Below are 22139 nucleotides of genomic sequence, written 5' to 3'. Positions count from 1 at the left end.
ATAGTATCGTGTGCCGTTGCTACCTGTAGTAATATATATCATAATACGAAAGAAACTAACGTGGTATTTCATAGATTTTCGTACAAAAATATTCGGTTAACGAAAGAATGGTTGCATAGTTGTCGAAGAGCGAATATTGTCAACACAAAGAGTGCTCGAACATGCAGCAATCACTTCACTGAATCTGATTATGAGGATGATATGAACAATAGCTGGGATTGCTGACAAAAAAGTTACTGAAGTCAACTGCTATTCCAACTGTTTGTATTCTTGACTTGGTTATTTATCAGAATACACCAAGGCAGCAAAGGCAACAAAAAAGAAAAAATTTACAAAGTGCATTTGAAAGAAAGAATTTAAGTCCTAAAAAGGCATGTCTGGAATTTCAAAACTATAACAATAATAGCTATGAGAAGCTCACTGAAAATAATATTACTCAGCAATGTTGCAACTGTTCCAACCTCCAGAAAAATGTGAATAATTTAATCACAAAACTATTTTACAGACTGAGAGAAAGCAGCATTTAAAAGCTATCTTCCAGCAAAGAAAAAGATTTAAAAGGAACAGAAAACTAATATTAGAAAAAGTTCAGAAACTGAGGAAAGAAATTAAAAAAGTGAATCAATAAAATGAAAAACTAAGAAAAATGAAAACATATGTTCAAAACATATTTACCGAAACTCAAAAATAAATGCATTAATGAAAAAATGAGCGAATTAAATGGTCTCCAGACGACATTTCAAAAAGCATAGCAATCAGGTCATTATCCTTAAAGTCTTATGACTTCTAGAAAGAAAAAATGGGTATTCCGCTTTCAAGTGCAAGTACACTGAAAAGATGGTGCTCAAGGTTCAATTGCATTCCTGGCATTTTAAATTATGTACTGTTATTAATAAAAAAATTTGCCAAAATGCAACTGACGAAGAAAGATTATGCGTATTAAGTTTCGATGAAATTCATATAGATTCAAGATTCTGTTATGATTCAAAATTAGATCAGATATTAGGTCCTTTTAAAAAGACTCAATTTGTATTGGTTCGAGGACTCATTTTGCAATGGAAACAGCCCATTTATTTTGATTTTGATCGTCAAATGAAGGAAAATCTTCTGTCTTCCATTTTGTTTGCACTTGTATCGTCTGGGCTTCGAGTCAAAGCAAGTGTATCTGACATGGGAGGTAGTCAGACCCTTTGGAAAGAATTACAAATTTCAACAGTTCAATCTTTCTTTTACATTCCCAAGTTCAGTACCAAAATATGGGTTTTCGCTGATATGCCGCATTGCATAAAACTTTTGAGAAACCATTTTCTTGATAAAGGTTTTATTCTCGGAAATGGTACAATTATAAATAAAGACGTTATATATGAAGTACTAATAAAAATATCGGAGAAATTAAACTGTGCTATAAACTGAAACCTCAATTTTTATCTGTAAAAGGAAACGAGAGACAGAAAGTAGCACCAGCAAAAGCATTATTTTCCTCCACAACGGCTAAAGCAATTATGCATTTGACTGGTAATGCTGCAACAAGTAATTTTTTTTTTTCAGTAGTTGATGGTATTTTTTGATATTATGAATTGTAGTGTACCATTACCCCTAGCAATAAGCCTTTAAAAGCTGTTTTCTGCCTAGAAAGCTATTATGAAGTACAAAAAGAAAAAGTAAATGCGATCAAGCAAATGATTTTTGATCTCAGAGTATGCGGAAAGAAGACAATTTCCAGAAAAGTATTATCATATCGATAAATTCGCTTTTCGGTTTATTTGATGACGTAAAATCTATAAATGTGAAATATATTTTAAGATATTTTAAGACTGACTCAAGATGTATTAGAAAGCTTGTTTAGCCAGATACGGTGTCTAGGGCGTTTTAATGACCATCCGTCTCCACCAGACGTAATAATTCGCCTGAAAAGGTTGCTATTGGGAAAACAAATTGTCTAAATTGACTGTGAAGATGTGAAGAAAGTTGAAGCATATTTGACAAAAGAGCTGTTAGAAATAGCTTTTTCTTCAAATGAAAAAACACAAATGTTTGAGTCTTCCTTATACGAAGATTATTTAATTAATTACGAAGATATCTATGATGAATGTACGTCACTTCCTTGGGAAACCGAAATTTATGATTCAACGAGAGATATATCTGCATATGAACAAGAATCGCTCACTTATTTGGCAGGTTATATTGCATCTTACTTTGGGTGAAATATCAAAAAAATTCGTAGATATTCCTAACGATTCAAATTGGATATTTTTATTATCTAAAGGAGAATTAACTGTACCATCACCAGTTTGGATGGAAACGATGATGAAAATAGAAAATGTTTTCCGTTCTTTTCATGGCAGTTCTTTCTGAAAAGGTAGAGGTGTAATTCAGAATCTTATTTCTGAACTTGAGAAACGTTTTCCCTCCATGAATAAGAGTGCAATTCGTTTATTTTGCCGTTTACGAACATTTATAAGGGTTCGGCACTTGAATAGGAATGCAACCCGTGTATCGGCAAGAAAAGCTGACCAGAAAGCAAATAAATGGATGAAAACTAACAGAGGATTATCGAACTAAACTATATAGGAAAACAAAATCATGTAAGTTGATTCATATTATTCCTATCAAAAATAATAATTTGAATCATTACTTGGTTTATTATTCATTTAATTTGTCACCTAATTTATGCACGTTTCAGCTAATTATTTGGACTACTATATAAAATATTATATATTATTATATACTAATTTAAACTGCTAAATTTTACTATATAAAATAAACCATGAAATTCTGCATAAACATAAATTAGTATCAGAGCATATACTTTTAAAATGTAAGAATATATGCTATTATTACAAAATATATAAATACTACTTAAAAATATTTAAATTATTTTTTGAGTAATTGACGTTAAATAATAATGCTGATGTTCCATAATTATGCTTTCATAATAGTCATTGCAAAAGCTTACAAAATTCTACTTCTCATTATCAACGTTAATTGATAATCAAAAATGAAAGAAGTGAAATTTGTTTCGTTTTAATGTGTTATGAAATCTATTATTAGCATTAAGTAATTTTTAATCAGATAGATGTGTAAAGTCTTTAGCATGTATTCTCATTTGAGACTAACTGATATTTTAACGCAAAAAAAAATTCTTCGTAAATGTAGAAATTTACGTGTTATCGGTGGGTTACTATTTACATATATTTAAAAATATGATTACGAAAAAGAGTTACTATATTTAGGGTATACTCGACCTAAAAATTAGTTATTTTACGCATATGCGTTAATTAAAAAATTAGTTATGTTTATGCATGTTTTACTTATGTTTTACGCATATTAGAGTTTAATTTAGTATGACGTAAATACATTACTAGTTCATAAATAGATGCATGTGTATATTGCAATTTCATGAGCTAAAATCTCGGCTCATATTGGTTATTAAACTATTCTTCAAAGCGTTTTGACTCTCGTGCAATTGCTTAAGAAACTGAACAGCAGAACTGAGCAAGCGAACCCAACTACGTCATCAGTCTCTTCTTTCGGTTTCAGCCGCGAGAAGCTGATGAACTAGCCCTTTAGCCCTGATGGGCATCTGGAAGCCCAAATTTCGAATTTGGAATTTCTTTTATTATCAGTTTCGTATTTTAACGAATTTTTCATTAACAAACTCAACGATTTTAAAGCGAGCAATGGCAACACTGCACGGGAAAAAAAAAAAATTATCTCCAGCACGCGAGACTTTGTATCCGAAATTCTAAAGATGTGCTCTTTTTAAATATCTTGTGATATTACTGTTGATTTGACTTTTATGGTTTATGTGCAAAGAACATGATATTTAAGAAATAAAGGTGATACACAAAACGTTAAAAAAAACTCTCCTTTGAATCTAAAAATCTGAAACAAATAAAATCTGAAAACTTTCGGAATGTTTTTTTAACTCCGCCCCCCCGTACTTACCTAGAGGTGTGTTTTTAGTTGTAGGGTTATTGTTTTAAATTAACCAGTTATTATGATTTCAGTATTTACCATACCTTCTCCTTTCCGTATTCTATACCAGAATGCAAATGAGTAGCCAGTGAGCAATACATCTCTAATGAATTTTGAGGAAAAAAGTTTAAATGAAATGCTGCAAAAAATGCATATAATTTATTATTCCTTACAAGGAAGTCATGTAGTGTCCGCATCGGATTTGTTTTAATTATGAAATTGCTAATTTTTTTCGCAATTTTACCCTATTATAATGTTTTACGCTTCTTAAATTATGTCAAGAAAGTATTTGTCGCCATTTTGTTAGCCATCTTGTACTTTCTCATTGCTTTATTGTAAATATCAGGTTGTCCGGAAAATAATGCAGGTTTTTGCAATTCTTTACCTTTCCTGTACATTTTTAGCAATAAAAATATTTTGGATTACATTGGTTTATATATCTTTTTGAAGCTGTATTTTCGCTCTATATATCTATACTAATCATTTTGTTCCAAAACTACTTTCAAAAATATTTACTACGTGTTTTTGTTTAGATGTCAAAACGAGATTTTCTGCAAATTTACTTTCACGAGTACAAGCTAGGCCACAGCGCAGCACAAACGGCCCGAAATGTCAACGAAGTATGGAGTGAGAAACGTGTTAATGAATCTACAGTTCAGCGGTGATAGCAAAAGTTTCGTCGTGGAGAATTTGACCTGGAAGATCAAGAGCATAGTGGACGCTCTTCAGCTGTTGATGACGATGATTTGAAGACTTTAGTTGAAACAAACCCGTGCATAACTGTTCGAGAGCTTGGCGTAAGCAAAACAATGATTTCTGATCACTTGAATCGCGTAGGAAAGTCAAAGAAGCTCGATAAGTGGGTGCCTCACGAACTGAAGCGAAAACGAAAAAAATCGCCGTTTTGAAGTGTCGTCTGCTCTTCTTCTTCGCAACAAAAACGACCTTTTTCTTGATCCAATTGTTACGTGCGATGAAAAGTGGATTCTCTCCAACAACTGGCGACATTCAGTTCAGTGGTTGGACAGCGGATTATGGCGACTATTTGGTGGTCTGCGGACGGTCTCCTCCACCACAAATCCATCATCCTAAATCTGGGCGAAACGATTACGGCAGATAAATACAGTCGCAAATCAACGAAATGCACCACAAATTGCAACGCATGTGTTCGGCATCGGTCAACAGAAAGCGACCAGTTCTTCTCCATGACGAAGGTCGGCCGCACGTCGTGCAATTGACCCTACAGAAATTGAACAAATTGGGATACGAGACTCTTCCTCTTCCCCCATATTCGCCTGACCTCTCGCCGACCGATTATCATTTTTTTTTTTTTTTTTTTTTTTTTTTTTTTTTTTTTTTTTTTTTTTTTTACCCCAAATATCTGGATAACATTCTGCAGAAGAAATGCTTCAGAAACCCAGACGACGTCAAAAACTCATTTGACAACTTTATCGAGTCCAGAACTCCAGAATTTTATTCTACCGGCATAAATAAACTTCTATCTCGTTGGCAAAAATTCGTTGATTCGGCTGGTGCTTATTTTGATTAATAAAATTGTTTTTAACTGAGTTATGATATTTTAAAGATATAAGTTTAAAACCTGCATTATTTTCCGGACAACCTAATATTAAGATGCATGTTTTGCTTCATTACGCTTGCCCTACAGTTGTGTTACCATACTATATAAGATGAAATATGCATATAGCAATGTTCAAACAAATGTTTATAATCTTATTCTAATGTATGGATGTTGCGCCTTCGCTTCTGTTTCAGTATGATCAGTGTGATGGAAAAATTGATTTCTTAATAATTGAAATTAATTTTTCCTTAACTTTTTTTTATTTGCAATTATTTCATTAAATTTTGCATAGATTGCTTTTTAATTTCAATTTCCTTTACCCCTCCCTTTTTAAATTTCCTTTTATTTCAGATCTTACTTAATAGAAACTCTACTTCTGGCCCTACCCTTCCTAAATTTTTAGCCCCCTCCGAATTTAATCTTCTTCCAAATAATTTTTCCCTTTTTCAAATATTAAATATTCATTTATTGTATAATAATTATGAATTAAAATTAATTATTGTATAATGAAAATTCATTAATTGTTTAATGATTTTTGCAGCAAAGCTTACATCATTGCAGTGAAACCGAAATGCAGTGATCTTAAAATTTTCACCATATTTCTGTAAATCTGTTGAAAAGAGAAAAGAAGCAGTTAACGAGGTAAGAAGTAAGTACGATTGTACTAAAAGTAAAAAAATTAGCGCAAATTGCTACTAAATTTAAATGAAGTTCAAAGGTAATGTGTGCTCCAACTCATCAGTAAGAAGACATGAATTCTACCAATCTTCTACCAATCAATAGTCTTAACTTCTAGACTGCCGGACAAATTCTCGTCTCGCTTTTACCTTTCAATTAAAGGAAACATTAAGTTAGTACGACAATGTAAAATAATTAAATAATTTCTTAGAATTTCAGCTCAACGTCGCAGAAATAAAACAATGAACAAAAGTTACTTCAGATTTTTGCATTGTTGGACAGCTAACAATGTTTCAAATACATTGGTGTACAAAAATTAAGGACGAAGTCGAAAAATTAGCATATCAGCTGAACGAAGAGGCAGAGCGGACAGAAACACCAATCAGGAGATTAAGTAAGGTGATGTACGGTAGCACATGCGCAGATATGCAGGTAGAGGTAATGGGGGAGTGTCTGAGTAGTATAAAGCATGTTGTCGGTGTAAGATCAGTATTTCTGGCAAAGAGATTGCACGCCGTATAGCAGTTAAAATCACACCGAGTTGCTGCCTCAGCGAGAAATGGCGAATAATCAATCTGTTAGACGACATCTGGATGCTTTTACCCGAGGTCGAATCATTGGGAAGTTGGAGGAAGGCCGCAGTGTGACAAGTGTGGTTGCAGAGTTCGGAATTGCTCACAGCATCGTTTCACGACTTTGGAGACAATTTCAAACTATAGGAACAGCTATCCGGGGGTTTAGTAGTGGTCGTCCACGAGGAACCACACCCGCAGATGACCGGTATATTGCCTTACAGGCCAGAAGAAACAGGCGGCAGACAGCGGGAGAAATCGCTAGACACACGACACAGGCGACTGGACGACCAATGTCGCGTTTTACCGTGGACAGAAGACTGCACGGTGGTGGTCTGTTTGCACGACGCCCTGTACGGTGTGTACCTCTAAAGGCCCGTCCACACGAGGACGCTCCCGACGCAGTTGACATAACTTTTTTGACGCCGGCGTAAATTCGCGTGACGCAGAAGACGTAAAACTGAGAACGCTCCTGTTCAGCTTTTTCGCCCGCGACGCGCGCGTATAGCCAATAGCCGACCGAGTTCTTATCACTGTTGTTTCTGTCATAATCAGAAAATCTTCTCGCTTACCCGTTTCAATATGGCGTCAGGATCACACAAAGATGAGTTTTTGCTTAGAAATATCATAACTATATATAGCAATAAAATAATCAGCATTGTTCACGCCATCTTCAGATTTCTCAAACCGTACATATTGGTATACATTTAAAATTCTCATTAAAGGGAAAAACTACATTTATAAAGCAATGATCCGACCAGTATATCCATATGCTTCACCTATTTATAACACCGTAAGTAATAAGAACCTAAATAAATTACAGTTTCTACGAAATCAAAGTTTCTGCCTTACAAAATTCTCCTTAATTATTATAAATATTGGCTATATCATGTGTAATAAAAAGCTCTATAAATATCTCAATATTAAATACACCAAAAACTAACTTCAGCAATATAACAACTTCTAAAATAAAGCAGTTGACTGTGAAAGAGTATTCAATAAAATAAAATTACGAAATTTTGGAGGAAAGTTACAACTTGTGTCATACAGCAATCATTTATTGAAATTTAATTAAATTACCTTTGCAGCGACTTCTACTTGTTACATTATTTTTCACAAGCACTTCTATCACAGATAGCTGAGTGGTCAGCGCGCTGCTTTGGTGGCGGAGGAATTGAAAGGTGGCGAGTTCGATTCTCACCCGTAAACGGATATATAATACAGTTAGCTATTCTCATTTTTAAACGTGTTTCTTATATTTAATCATGAATCATTATATTCTTATTTTACCTATTATTATTGTTTTCATTTCTTATTTTATTCATTATTATTATTGTTTTTAATTTAGTTTAAAAATGTGCAGTGCAAATAAAAATCCTTATGTTATAATATATCTGCATCTCTTTATCATATATCATCTATAAATTCTCTCTTTATTTTTACTTTATTGCATATTTTATCATGCACATAATTTCTCATAAACTGTCCAAAGTTTGAACCTCATTCTAAATTCAAAAATAAATAAAAAGAAAAATAAAAGGCCAAGGGAGGGGGAGTTAAAAAAATATGAAGTTGGTTTTATTATATGGTGGATGGTGTATATAAAGAGAAATAAGTAATTTAATTCTCTTTATATACTGTATTCCAAACCAATTTTATAAATCCTAATTTTCATACAATATAGAATCTGCAAGTCTGTCAAACCGGTCGATACTCATCATGAAGTAATTAAAAAACAAGTAATATACCAAAAAAAAAAAAAAAAAAAAAAAAATAAGTCAATTCCTACTTAGGTCCACAAAGAAAAATTTAAAAAATACAAAAATAAATAAATAAATAAATAAAAATTCAAACAGAATATTTTTTAAATTAAAAATTTAAAAAAATTAATATGTGAAAAAGCTGTATTAACATTAAGTGTCATTCACTACAAGTTTAAAAAATTGTATTTGAACTTGAGTGGATGAATAAAAAGCATTTTATGTACTGAAAATTTCAACAAGATATAGGGAGAGTGTGAGCTAATAGTAGGAATTTAATAATTCCGGATATTCTTTTCGCAAACAAGGCAGTAAAAAAAAAAAAAAAATCTCTTTGAACAGGTCGCTCTAAATAAATCTTTCGGACCCATTCTTGCCATTTTTTGCGGTTTTGCCTCTGCTTAATAATATCACTTAATAGTTAAGTTTCAGCTATTAAAAAAAAAAAAAAAAAAAAAAAAAAAATCATCTGATTCGGACAACTTGCCGCAAAAAACATACAGAAGCACAGCGAAGTAATAAGATACAGCTCTGTTGACGCTATATTACAGCTTCACGTGATTTTTGCGCAAAATAATTCTATTGGTTAAACGCACTCTTCGCAAGCGTACTCGTTTGGACGCTTTTACGCTGGTAACGTAAAAGCGCGTTCGTCAGCTATCTTTTGAGCGTACTCGTGTGGACGGGCCTTAACGCCTGCCCATCGGAGAAGGCGTTCACTGTGGTGCCGGGAACACCGGAATTTGAGAGACAATGAAGGGGGACGAGTACTCTTTACAGATGAGAGCAGATTCAGTCTGAGTAGCGATTCTCATTACATACTCATCTGGAGAGAGCGGGGAAGCCGCAATCATCCCTCGAACATCATTGAAAGAGACAGGTATGGAGGTGGCGGTGTTCTCGTTTGGGGAAGCATCATGCTTGGTAGTCGTACAGACCTTCACATCTTCGACGCAGCTTCAGTCAACGGGACCCGTTATTGTAACGAGATTCTTCTTCCATATGTGCGTCTTTTTAGAGGCGCTATGGGTCCGCAGTTCCTTTTCATGGACGACAATGCATCATGTCATCGCACAGTAGCTGCCGAACAGCTCTTAGAGAGTGAGGATATGAACGTATGGATTGGCCGGCCCGATCTCCCGATCTTAATCCCATCGAGCATGTATGGGATTTTCTAGGCAGACGCTTGGCAGCTCGTACCTTACCACCAGTAACGATTCCGGATCTTCGATTGGCGCTGCAAAACGAATGGGCAGCAATGCCTCAACAACTCATTGACACCCTCATTCTCAGCATGGGCAGACGCTGTGAAACCTGCCTAGCAGTCAGGGGAGATCATATCCCCTATTAAAGACCGGATGTTTCTTGCTGGACACCCATCACAGGGATGTTTCGGCCTTCAGTCGCATTGCGCTCCATGCTACTTTTTCAATAAAGCTTCCTTTTATCCTTCTGATTTCTCTTTTAGTAAGTGTTGCTTACATTACTAATGTTCTTACGTATTGGGGATCTTACGGTATTAAATGTGTTAATTTGGAAACCTTTTGTACAAAGTTATATTGAAAAAACCGTTTCGTTCTTAATTTTTGCACACCAGTGTAACTTACAGATAAAAAATAAAATAAAGAATTTTAATGTGAAGCCTAACAACCTGGTTCAGCTATTTCACGTCTAACGCAGTTTCATTCATAATCACTAAGCAAGCTTTAGCAGTGGCACTTAAAAGCAGATAATAAGAGAGGAGTTTCACCACATCGGGAACCCACCCGGATTCCCAACCATCTTCCTAACTTAAAATTCAAGCTTTGATTTATAGCTGTTTTTATTTACATCTCCGGTGGAGTAAGCAAAACAATAGAAGTACACGAAAAAACCTTATTATTATAATATAACATAACTCTTCCCTTAATTATTCTTTCAAAGACAAATTTTATTCGTCCAGTTTGAGTTTTGTATCGGTAATCTTTAATTTTCACTCTGTTATTTCACATCTTATTTCCTCCTAGATGAACGTGTAAATTTACATATGTAAAGAAGAAGATAAGAAAGAATACAGCAGGCTTCCATTTCTACGAACTTCCCACTTACAAACTGTTCATTCTTAAGAACGACAGCATAGGTCTTGGTTATGTCAAGTGATTTGAATATGGCAAATCTATGAGGGCTATCTGCTTAAGAAGACTGATACCTTCATGAAGGACTTTCCAGGGAAATTGGCTCTTATTCACGTTGCAAATGGGAAAAACTAACCATACAGGTAGCCCGTTAGCCTGTGTTCGAGCCCAAAGCAGGTCAAACTACCAGTTTTCAGAGGTCTTAACTACTCGGCCATTCGTGTGGCACTTTGTTCTTGAAACGTAGCATACAGAACTTGTCGTGTTTCATATCGCTGGACTCTTCTCTTCACCGAGAACGTTGCCAAGATGTACCACAGCAGGCGACTGGTTTTACATCCGCGAGAACGAGGAATTTTTGTCCCAGGTTTTATTGAAAACACCCAGGACACAGATCCAAAATTCGGTCCCAGTTTTTTTTTTTAAAACGTTCTGGAGACAGATCCATGCAGATCCAAGGATCTACCTCTCTCTGGCTGCACAACAACACCACTCGAGAAGACTTTCGGCTCGCCTTGTGTATTAAGTGCCTCCACACCACACATATCTACAGATATCCTTTTTTCGCGATTCGAACCTTTTTCAGTATTAGCAGTACTAACTATTATAGTGATCAGAGAGGTTACAAGTGACGTTAATTTTTGATGTGATTTACGAATTTGAAATTGCACCTTCATCCTTTTTAATGAACGCAAGTTCTTTATCTTTCCGTTCATTATTTCCCTTCTAAAATGTAAAATTTGGACAGAAAGTTTCAAATTTTCCGGAACTGACTGGAAAATAACGAAATATTTCACCATTCACTCTCCCAAGTTTATAAGAAAGGGTGCTTTGTCGTCTGCGGAAGAAATTTTCCTCTGCAGTCATAACTAATGAGGTGCTTTGTAGATATCGAGGTAGTTGCAACAGACAGAGGTACCCATAACAATGAAACAAAGGAAGAGAATGCGTTTGTCTGCGAGCGATAGTACAAATACTTCAAAGAACGTTCGTGTCTTGATTAGCAACGTAGGGTATAACCTCGAACTCACCGATTTCACACAAATCGCGTATAATTACTATTAAAAGTAAAGTGAATAACTTAGCCGAAGCTTAGATCGCTCTGTCTGGACATTAGCGAGAAAATCGGGCCTAAATTTTTTTAAACAATATTCATATTACAAAGGGTATTTCTACATTTTACAACGATTTCGATAAAGAAGAAAAAGCAAATGCTTTGGAATAAAAATTTGAGGCAACAGCTTATTATCTGAAATCAGAAATTTCTTTTGCTACTTTTAAATTCATTCTTCTTTCAAAATATCGCAACTACACAAGCTGTGAATGAAGGATAGGATTTTCCACTTTCCGAAGAGATTGGTTACTTTAATTTAATTTAATTATAGCAACACTCGAAGGCTATCTGACTAAGGGAAGGGATACCTTCGTGGAGAACTTTCTAAGCGAAACCGGCTTGTATACACGTTACATATGGGGAAAGCAAACCAAAAAGCCCAATGAGCGGGATTCCCAGAACGAATTACCAGTGTTTAGCGACTTTACTGCTCGGCCGCTGAAGGGTCGATGACTGAAGAACGGAGGATATTACAACATCAGCTGACAGTGAAAGTTTAAGATCTAACATTTATAGCTATCATGCAATGGGTTAAATTTCAGTGTCTAACCTGGCGACTTGTTGCACAGGCATGAAGATGAACACAACAAGGTGTAGTATCATGTGGCCCCAACTTGTCAGCAACTGTGGTAGTGACTGCTACGAAGTGTAAATTTACACAGACACGTAAGAAGTGTTTAAAGTCCTTTTTATTCAACTTTAAAAATAACAGTTGCGTCCACTTGACACTCACAAACTGCGCTGACCCGGCGGTTTAACAGAAACAGAATGTAAAACTGAAAAATAATGACTGGATGAATAAATAGCTAGATCACTCACTACACACGAGGCTCTGAGATCTTAACTAACCTAACCGCGTTCTAAAATACAGCTGAGATTCAGCGAGCTTACTAATTAAGCAGTTGAAGGATTCAGCAAAAACTGCCGAGATAGGCACACAGGCCGAAACGCGCGGGCGCGGTTCTTAAATTTCTACCTAGCATCCTTCACGTTCGCGATTCAAGAAGCACACGTACAAACTCGTTTTCCTTCTATTTAAACTCAACTTACTTCTGCTAAATTTGAATATACTGTGCGCTCTACTACAATTTACATACTCTAGCATTGGCAATTCTAGGGGCAAGTAAAGGCTTGACCGGAAAAATAGCTTAAACTTAAAATAAATGTTAGTTAAAACCCTAAAGGGAAAGGGTGTAAAAGACACTTTTTATTAGTCGCAACTGTTTAACAGAAAGGCACGGACTTCTTGCTTACTATAGCACCGAATACTTGCGGTGAGAACTTAATAATTAAGATAATTTAATAGTAAATTCAAAAGTTAAGAAGTAGGGCTAGATTACACTATTTAATTTAATCTAACAGGATGACTCAGAAACCTACACCGGCGATGTACTAAGTAGACAGCCAGAATGCGTAGTCGCTACAAAGATTAACAGCTGGAGGCAAAGATAGCAAACGTGCGTTACACTAGCGAAATCACGCTCTCTCTAACCTTCTCGTTTCAGCCGATTAAATACTCTCGCTCACCTACTTAATTTGTATCTTGGCAAGAAAATGCGAGGGGAAATTCAGAAAATACACCTAAATTCAGAAAATACATCTAAATACTAACTGTTTAATGAAGTAAGATTGTAGAGACATTACGTTAATTGGAAGCAGGAGTGATGAAAAATGAGCAACGCCTTCGCCGGGAATCCAACCACGGACCTCTGGAATACGCGCCCAGCGTGCAGACCACTACACTACGAAGGCATGCTAAGAAGGCGGGAGAAATACCTTATAAGATAAAACCTACAAAAGCAGTAATAATAAAGAAGAAGGAAAGGTCTTTTTACTTACAATAAGTTAAACCAATTACTGAAAAAAAAATGCAGGTTTTAAGAGATTCATCCAAATAAAGCAAAAGAGGAGGAGAGACAATAAAAACTTTTTACTGCGAAACGTTTAATGAGTTGGATCAGATCACCGAGCAAAAATCACCAGCTATTTAAAAAAATAATTGTATCATGTACCTCCTTATGAAGAAATAATAGAAATCCTTTCAACTAACATTTTTTTTTTTTTTTTTTCGTTTTTTTCTTATAATTACAACAACATTTAGGTTTCTTTAAATAATAAATATTTCTTAATTTCAATTATACCTAAAACACTTTTTCCATGGAATATTAACCTTGTCAAACGTCGTTTTGCTGCACGCCCAGTGTATTAATAATATAAAACCCATTTTTTTAATCCAAAGGAGAAACAGCCCAGAAGGACTATTAATTTCGTTTTGGCATTTTGCGTTGATTCACTACAAGTGTTGTTTCACCTGCCTAATACTTCAAATTGTTGCCACTTAATACTTCAAATTGTTGCCACTTAATGCTTCAAATTGTTGCCACCAAATATTATCGTCCGAAATTTATCTAAAGATATTCAATAATGAAGAATCTGCATAAATGTATGTATGTTTCTCGCATTGTGATAAAACAACGGTACCAAGAGCCATCCAATTTTGAATAACGTAATCCTCCTGCGAATATGGGCATCTGGAAGCCGTAATTTGGAATTTGTTTTATTATCGATTTCATATATTGTAAAATTCAACGAATTTTCGTTTAACAAGCTCATCGGTTTCTAAATGAGAAATGGCAACACTATGCGGAATAAAACATTTTTATCTCCCTCTGCCTATCGCAAATTCTAAAGATTTGCTGCTTTTAATTGTTTCGCGATTTTACTGATGAATTTAATTTTATGTGGCGTAACTGCAAAGAAAAGCCATCTTAGTTAAAAAAAAAAAAAAAAAAAAAAAATGATGAACTAAGAAAAAAACTGAAGAAAAAAAAAAATATAAAAATAAATGCCAACACTGAACGCTGCATCAGGAATTCTAAACGTACACTGCTATGCTCCTTTTAGAATTTTGGTAATTTTTTTCTGTTGACCTATACCTGGCGTTCAATTAACTAAAAGTTCGGGGAAAAAAAAAAAAAAAATTTCTGAAAACTTTCAGATTTTATATTACGCGCAAAGGCGCATTTCTTTCATTTACATATACCTACACGTTTCGAGAAGATTTGGGCTAACGCCCCTTCTGGGTAAACATATTTGGAAACAGCATATCTTTAGAATTTCCGATAAACAGTCTCGCGCGGAAGATAAAAATATTTTATTCCGCACAGTGTGATGCCATTGCTCGTTTTGAAATCGTTGAGTGTGTTAATCAAAAATTCGTTAAAGTTTAAAAAATATGAAGTACATTATGAAAAAAATTCGAAATTCCACATTCGGGCTCCCAGGTGCCCATGTTCGGGTGGAGGAATACGTTATTCAGAATTTGATAACTCCATGTATCGTTATTTTTCACAACGCGAGAAACATATATGCATTCATGCAACTTCTTTATTATTTAATTTCTTTAAAATATAATACAGGGCGATAATATTTGGTGGCAAGAATCTGAAAAGTGATGTAGCCGTTTATAGTGATTCCATGCAAAATGCCGTTTATTATTTCAAATATATATGAGAAAATGCTTATAAATTTATGTGCTGTATCTTACAGTATATTTTACACATACGCAGATTGCTCAAACCTAATATTTTGAAAGCATGTTTACTGTTATTTTAATGTATAAAAATAAATAAATAAATAAATAAATAAAAATTAAAATTAAAAAAAGAAAAAAAAGAAAAGGGAAAAATTGTGTATTAGAAATCTTGGGCATATTTTTAGTTTGCATTCTGTTCGAACTAGCATATTTTTGATTAGGTGTAGGGTCCTTTGACCCAGCCACCACGGTGGTACGCCATCACTCGTTGTGTACTTGTTATTTTAAGGATACTCTCAGATAAGAACAAGGACAACAAAAGAATGAATTCCGAGAATTTTTACCTCTTTATTCAGGGCTGCTTTGATAAAATATGGGTTCTGATACTCTTCTTGTGTTGATTTGAGTTACGTAAGCAAGGAGAACAATTCAAAATTTGTGGGCAAAGCGGACATTGACCTTTTACAGACCGTTTCCTCACCTTCGTTCTTAACAAAGCATTTCAATAGGAATTCCCAATGAAATTCTTTGCTTGTTTAATACTAGGAAGTATAAAAGATTAGGAATCACAAACCACTGCTCAAAACCATTGTCACGATTAGTGAGTCATTCAGGGCAATCAAATCAAATTCTGAAGACAGATGAACTTACATTTAATACACTTTTTTTTAATTTGAAAGTGATTTAAATCATAGCTGCCTTTTCGCTTAATGCAAGCTCTCCGTAACTCATGAGGAAACCTGCTGAACTGTTATAAGCTATAAATCGAAAACAGTTTAATAATTGACATTTTATATGATCAGTAAGGGGGAAAAATGGAATGTGAAGAGGAATTTGCAGTGTAAAATCATGAGTAAACCTTTCCTTTGTACTCAATATTGCAGACTAGGCTGGCTGCGTGTAACAAGTACACGAGCCAATTTTTCTTAGGAAAGCCTTCCACAAAGGCCGCCTTCCTTTGGACAGATAGCCATCGAGATCTTTGCGATAATAAAATACACCCGTACACCAGCAGTTTGACCTGGCTTCAAGTTCAGGCTAACCCACTGGCAGCTTGTTGGTTTTCGTGGTTTGTCCCATATGTAACTTAAATACAGCCAGTTGCCTTAGAAAGCCCTCCAGGAAGACATCCCTGCATCCATATTTTCCTTGTGTGCTTTGCCATATTCATTACCTTAACCTAACTTGTCTCATTATAAATCCTATTTATTTTAATAACCTATGATTTTAACTTTATTTGAAGATTTATTTTAACGATTATTTTTTTTATTTCTCAGAAATTATATAACCAAAAGAAAAATTATTCTTGTAAAATCACTGATTTATTTTTATTGTAAATATATTAAATAAAAATAAATTCATAAAAAATATTAAAATAATTCAAATAAAAATTCTCCAGTCGAAAAAATTCAATTTCAATATCTTATTCCTGCTTTTAATAATATATTTTTTTAAATAAAATTCTTTACAAAAAATGCCTAAAATTTTATTTTTTAAATACTCTATCGAGATTAGAAACCTTCTTGAAAATATGGCATGTGCCCGATTTGCACTCGTCGAAATAGTGCACTCGTCGCACTTTGTAGAAGAATAAGTTCATTCGGTTACATAAGTTAAATCAGCATTCAAAACAAGAGCAAACAAATTTTAGAAAGGAGGAACTTTATTTTATATTGCTCTTTTACGGCCCACACGTTACACATCGGCAAAACCATGAAAACGACCACAAAGCCAGCCCGTTCGACTGGAATCGAACACCGAACAGAAATAACAGTGCTCGGCGGTTTTACCGCTCGGCCGCTGGTGAACCAAAAATTTGGTAGGAATCAACGAGATAAGGGTTTTACGATTAGCAATTTATTAATAAAAGATGATTTAACATTATTTATATATTATTGTTCTAGAGTTAAGCTACGTGCCGTTGGGAACAAATAAATATATTTAAACATATATATATATATATATATAAATACAGCAGTCTTCTATGGTGACCGCTTCCATAGAACTCCAAAATCATCATAAACCGCAAATACATAAAGCATATAATAATTATAAAACAAAGACTGAAAGAAACCTTTAGTTATTAAATGTCATGTTCTTCACACGTAAACGATAAAATTCAGTTCAACAACAATATCACAAAATATTTAAAAACAGCATAGCTTTAGAATTTCCAATACATAGTCTCGCGCGCTGGAAGTAAAAATGTTTGCTTGTCCCTTTTTTTCCCTTTCGTACAGTGTTGCCCTATTCGTTTTGAAATTGTTGAGTTTCTTAACAAAGAATTCGTTAAATTTTACAAAATTGAAATAGATAAAAAAAAAATATTCCAAATTAAGGCTTCTAGATGCCCATATTCGGGTAGAGGTTTACGTTATTCAGAATTTGATGGTTCTAAGTAGCTTTGATTTATCCCACTGCGAGAAACATGCATGTATTTCCTTAAGCAACTCTTTAAATTAGCACAAGGCGATAATATTTGGTGGCAACAATTTGAAAAGCGATACAACCTTTTAAAGTTTTCAGCGCAAAATGCCCAAAGCGAAATTAATAGCCCTTCTGAGTTAACGCCCTTTTGAACTAAAAAAAAATAAATAAATAAATAAATAAATGAAAAATGCTCATGCATAGGGTGAACCTTCTCTAACCTAAACAAATAATTGCCATTTCTGTGTCAGTTACTAAAGTTCATTCTCTAGTCTCAATTTGTTTAAAAAATCAGGATTAATGCCTACCATTTGGATCAAATCAAAACAGGCAGGAATTTCATATTATGCGCAAAGACGCATTTTTTTAACTCTTTTGTGTTACCATTATTTCTTAAATATGTTCTTCGTATCGTGCTCTTATCAACTTAAACCATGAAATTCAATTCAACAGTAATATATAGGATTTAAGATCATACAACATTTATATATATATATATATATATATATATATATATATATATATATATAATAATTTATTTCCTAAACAATATTGATTAATTGATTATATTATCTCCTAAGTTTAATTAAAGTAGAATTATTTTAAAAGAGTGAATCCATACTGGTAAGTTATATTTTGAAAGATGTTTTGAAGTAATTCGAAAGCAAAATGTTAATAATGTTTTAACGGGGACTGGAGTTAAATCATCATGAAGAACAAAATTTCAATTGTAAAAGGAAAAATTAAAAACATGTAATCATTGTCATTGATCGGAAATTAGTTGACTTTTCAAGGAACCAATTCCCGTTCAATGAACAATAATTGATAAAAATACGCAAATACGAAGGTGTTTCGTCTTTACTCGAGTTATAAGGTAAAGCCAAACCAGCAGTTCTAGTCAGGCCAAATATTTCCGCGAATAGAAGGGATTACGAAACAATGCTGATACTCAAAGAACTTATTCTTATGAAGCATTTTAATCAATTCAATTTGGAGTAAAAAGCAATTTCTGTAGAGAAATCCGAAAAAACTCGAGTAATCGTCCCCGACACCTTCATGTTTATGCATTTGAGTTCTATATTATTTGTAAAAATTAAACATTGGAAATTGTCATTATGAAATAGTATTCAAAGTAAAGTTGAAATAAACATATAAGATTATAAAAAAGATAAATAATGCAAACTTTGTAAAAACAAATCAAAGAGAACATAAAAATAATATAAAAATAAAATAGAAAATAATATAAATAAGATCAGTGAATGTACATGAAGATATAAAGGCCAGAAAGGTATTAAGTAATTTACATTCTTTCTAGTGGGAAGTTGGCAAAGTGTTCTCTTCGTGTCTGACTCATAAGTGTAGGGTGTCCGAAAATTCTTAGCGGCAGTGGGGTCTTTGAATAATATCAGTCGGTAAGACTTAGGTGAAGTAATTTATGGTAGTGGGTGGGACTCGGAATTCTTGAGGGATGTATTATGTGGAGTTCTTATTTGAGTGAAACTGTCTGTTAAGATTTTTTTTTTTTAAATACTAGTGAATGGAAATTAATTAATTTCTGGCTAATTGTTGTGTTGCAATTATTAAGAATTTAAGAAAGGAAAAAAGGAATTTTCACTGTCCAAGAGCTATTAGACAGACTAAAGTCATGAAATAGGCCCATTTTTTCAGTAACAGCATAAGTCTGAAGACAATTAGCTTTTTACAATATGTACAACTGAGTAATTACACTATATACAAATCCTTCAACTGATAGTCATCCAACTTATACCGCCTTCTCAGATTTAGGAACAAATTATCATATCCCTATCAGTTAAATGATTTAGAGTGAGTATTTAACGCCTGCTCTTTTAAGGCAATGGTTGATAAATTGAAAGGGAATTAGATTATTTTTGAGAATTTTAATAAGGAGCAAAATTTCGCGTTGTAAATGTATTGTATCTGTGCATATAATTTTAATTCGTTGTATTTGATTAATTATTGTATTGTTAATTACTTTTTTGGATATGTTGGAGTTCCAATTTATTAATTTGTTAGTATTGAAATTGAAGTTTCTTGTTTTGTCAAAAAGTAAAATTTTTTTGTAGTTAATGATTTGAAGATCTAGAAAGTCTATGCTATTTTGTGAATTATTAGTTTTATTAAGTGTAAGACAATTCGGATAAATCTCGGAGTGTTCAATTTTACCAAAATTATTAAGTGTAATAAAGTCATCAATATATCTGTAGGTGTGTTTGTAGTAATTTAACTCTTGTGGTTGTAGATGTTTTTGGAAGTTAAATTCTTTGACAAATAAAAAGATATTACAGATCGAGGAGCTGGAATGTAAGCCCATTGGCAATACTCTGACTTGTTTAAAAAGTTGATTTTGAAACTTGATGTAGTTATGAAAAACTGTGCATTTTTCCATTTGTCAAAAGTCATGATATTGAGCATATCAGGGAAGAGTTTAGGCAGATCAAGTAGACTGGTATAGATTTCTTCTAGAGGAAGTGAGGTATATAAGTTTTTAAAGTAATAGCAGTTAATGTTTTGGATGTTAATTGTTTGAATGGTATTAATGACAGGAGTGTTATTATGGATGATCTAGCAATAGTTATGATTAGTGTTACAATCATTGAAAATAAATTTACAGATTTCATTAAGTTGAATTGTAAAATAATAGCCTACATTTTTCTTGTAATTATTAGTTCCATTAGCTATAAATCTGAATTTTAATGGTCTAAACTCTTCCCTGATATGCTCAATATCATGACTCTTGACAAATGGAAAACCTACCTTGTGGTTTCTTTTAAACTTACCACAATGAATTTTTATCACTGAGGCATGAGATCAAGTCTAATTATAATGTGTAAATTTCTAAAATAATAATCAATGAATAAATTAAAAATGAAAATAAAGTTTTTTATTTTAATTTATCCAAATATGACTAAGATTTTATACCTTAATTCTGAATATTAAATATAGCCAATTCTATCTAACAAAGCCTCCCCCCCCCCGGGTTCGAAACGGCATTCATTCGTGAAGGTTTTTTTTTTTTTTTTTTTTTTTTTCCCCTTTCTTTTGATGTTAATGCTATTAAAGGAAAAAAATTAAAGAAAAGGTGTCTTTTATTAATAAATTTATGCTACGAATTTAAAAAAAATGTACAAATTTTTGTAAATGACAGGTAGACTAATAACCGACACGTGTATATCTTGCGCGATACTTGTTTTGAACTTTTCCGACTCCCCTACTCACAACAACTTTTACGTCATCGCCTTCGGCGAACACAGCGCCACCTATGTTACACTGTGAAAATGCCTTCGATGTCTCTCCTGTGGTCCGACACGTGCAGAATCTCTCTATGGATTATTATTTTCAAAATATGAAAGAAGTATTTATACGGAATCATTTCGATCTCCTCGAAAAATACCAGAAATCGGATATGCTTTTAACCAAGTAAGTAATTATTTATGTTCTTATTAAGGAAAAAAAACGAAATGGAAAGGAAAACTAACATTTCTGGGTGTTTTCTCATTAGTGTTCGCAGTCAACACGTGGTGACAGAAAATGAAAAGTTTTAATATGATTTTTAATAATTATGTTTAGTTACGTGTTGCAAAGAGTTATAGATCTTCATTGATTCCTATTTAATGAATTTTAGATAATTTTTGAGAAATTAAATTTTTGACAAATTAATTATCATTGATATGTTTCTCATACCGATTTCGATTCCCACTTTTTAAGAAATTTTTATGAACCTGCGTATTTTATTTATTTTTTTTCTTATACAGCTTTCCCTGTTTTGCATTTCTGACGTATATATAGTTTTTAAAAGCTTTAACGATTTTGAAAAAAAAAAAAAAAATATAAAAATACCCATCGGAGAGCATATGGACCTCGTAGATCTGTTTTTCATATTTCCTCCAACCTATCAGTTCTTTGGTTTTTCTCTACAGCAATTATATATGCCCTCGTTTTATATTAAAGGGAAAAAAGAATAAAGAACATTGCTATATTGTTGGGTGTTTTCTTATTAGGGTTGACTTAGCACGTGGTGAGAGAAAAATGTATATAAATCTTTTTTTAATAACTGCGTTTAACAAATTATCATTGATCTCTGATTTTACAGTCCAGTTCCCATTTTTTGAATTCACATTTTTTATATATTTTTATTAACACCCAGGGCCGGCTTCAGAAATTGTGCGACCGCACCGGGCGGCGAAATTTACAGGCGACAAAATTTTTAAAATTTAAACAACCGGGTAGCAGAATTTTGAGTTTGCACTTGAGTTACAATAAAGACTAGCGCCGCCCCCGTTAGTACCTCGCATTTTGTTATTCTCATCCTTAGTGAGTTTTTTTTTTTTTTTTTCCTCATTTGTAATATATATGTAGAGAGA

The 22139-nt window shown here is 33.4% G+C and overlaps 1 protein-coding gene across 4 annotated transcripts in view; it reads left to right on the top strand.

The window, feature by feature from the left end:
* Nucleotides 1-20939: 20939 nt before the first annotated feature.
* The window catches only part of LOC118182592 (uncharacterized), a 117785-nt gene continuing 116585 nt past the window's right edge, over nt 20940-22139 (top strand). The window contains exon 1 of one of the 4 annotated variants that reach the window (XR_004757087.2): nt 20940-21195. Coding sequence is in view for 2 of the 4 variants with exons in the window: in XM_035351966.2 (XP_035207857.2) it covers nt 21038-21195 (158 nt within the window). In the remaining 2 variants the exon portion in view is untranslated. The remainder of the gene's footprint in view (nt 21196-22139) is intronic. The other 3 variants (XM_035351966.2, XM_035351965.2, XR_015040360.1) reach the window with 3 other exon arrangements.

Source organism: Stegodyphus dumicola, chromosome 3 (assembly GCF_044657685.1).
Source record: "Stegodyphus dumicola isolate Sdum_Otavi_A_Nest chromosome 3, ASM4465768v1".
NCBI lineage: Eukaryota > Metazoa > Arthropoda > Arachnida > Araneae > Eresidae > Stegodyphus > Stegodyphus dumicola.
Note: the sequence above shows the minus strand (reverse complement) of the source record. Positions and strands in the feature narration are given on the sequence as shown.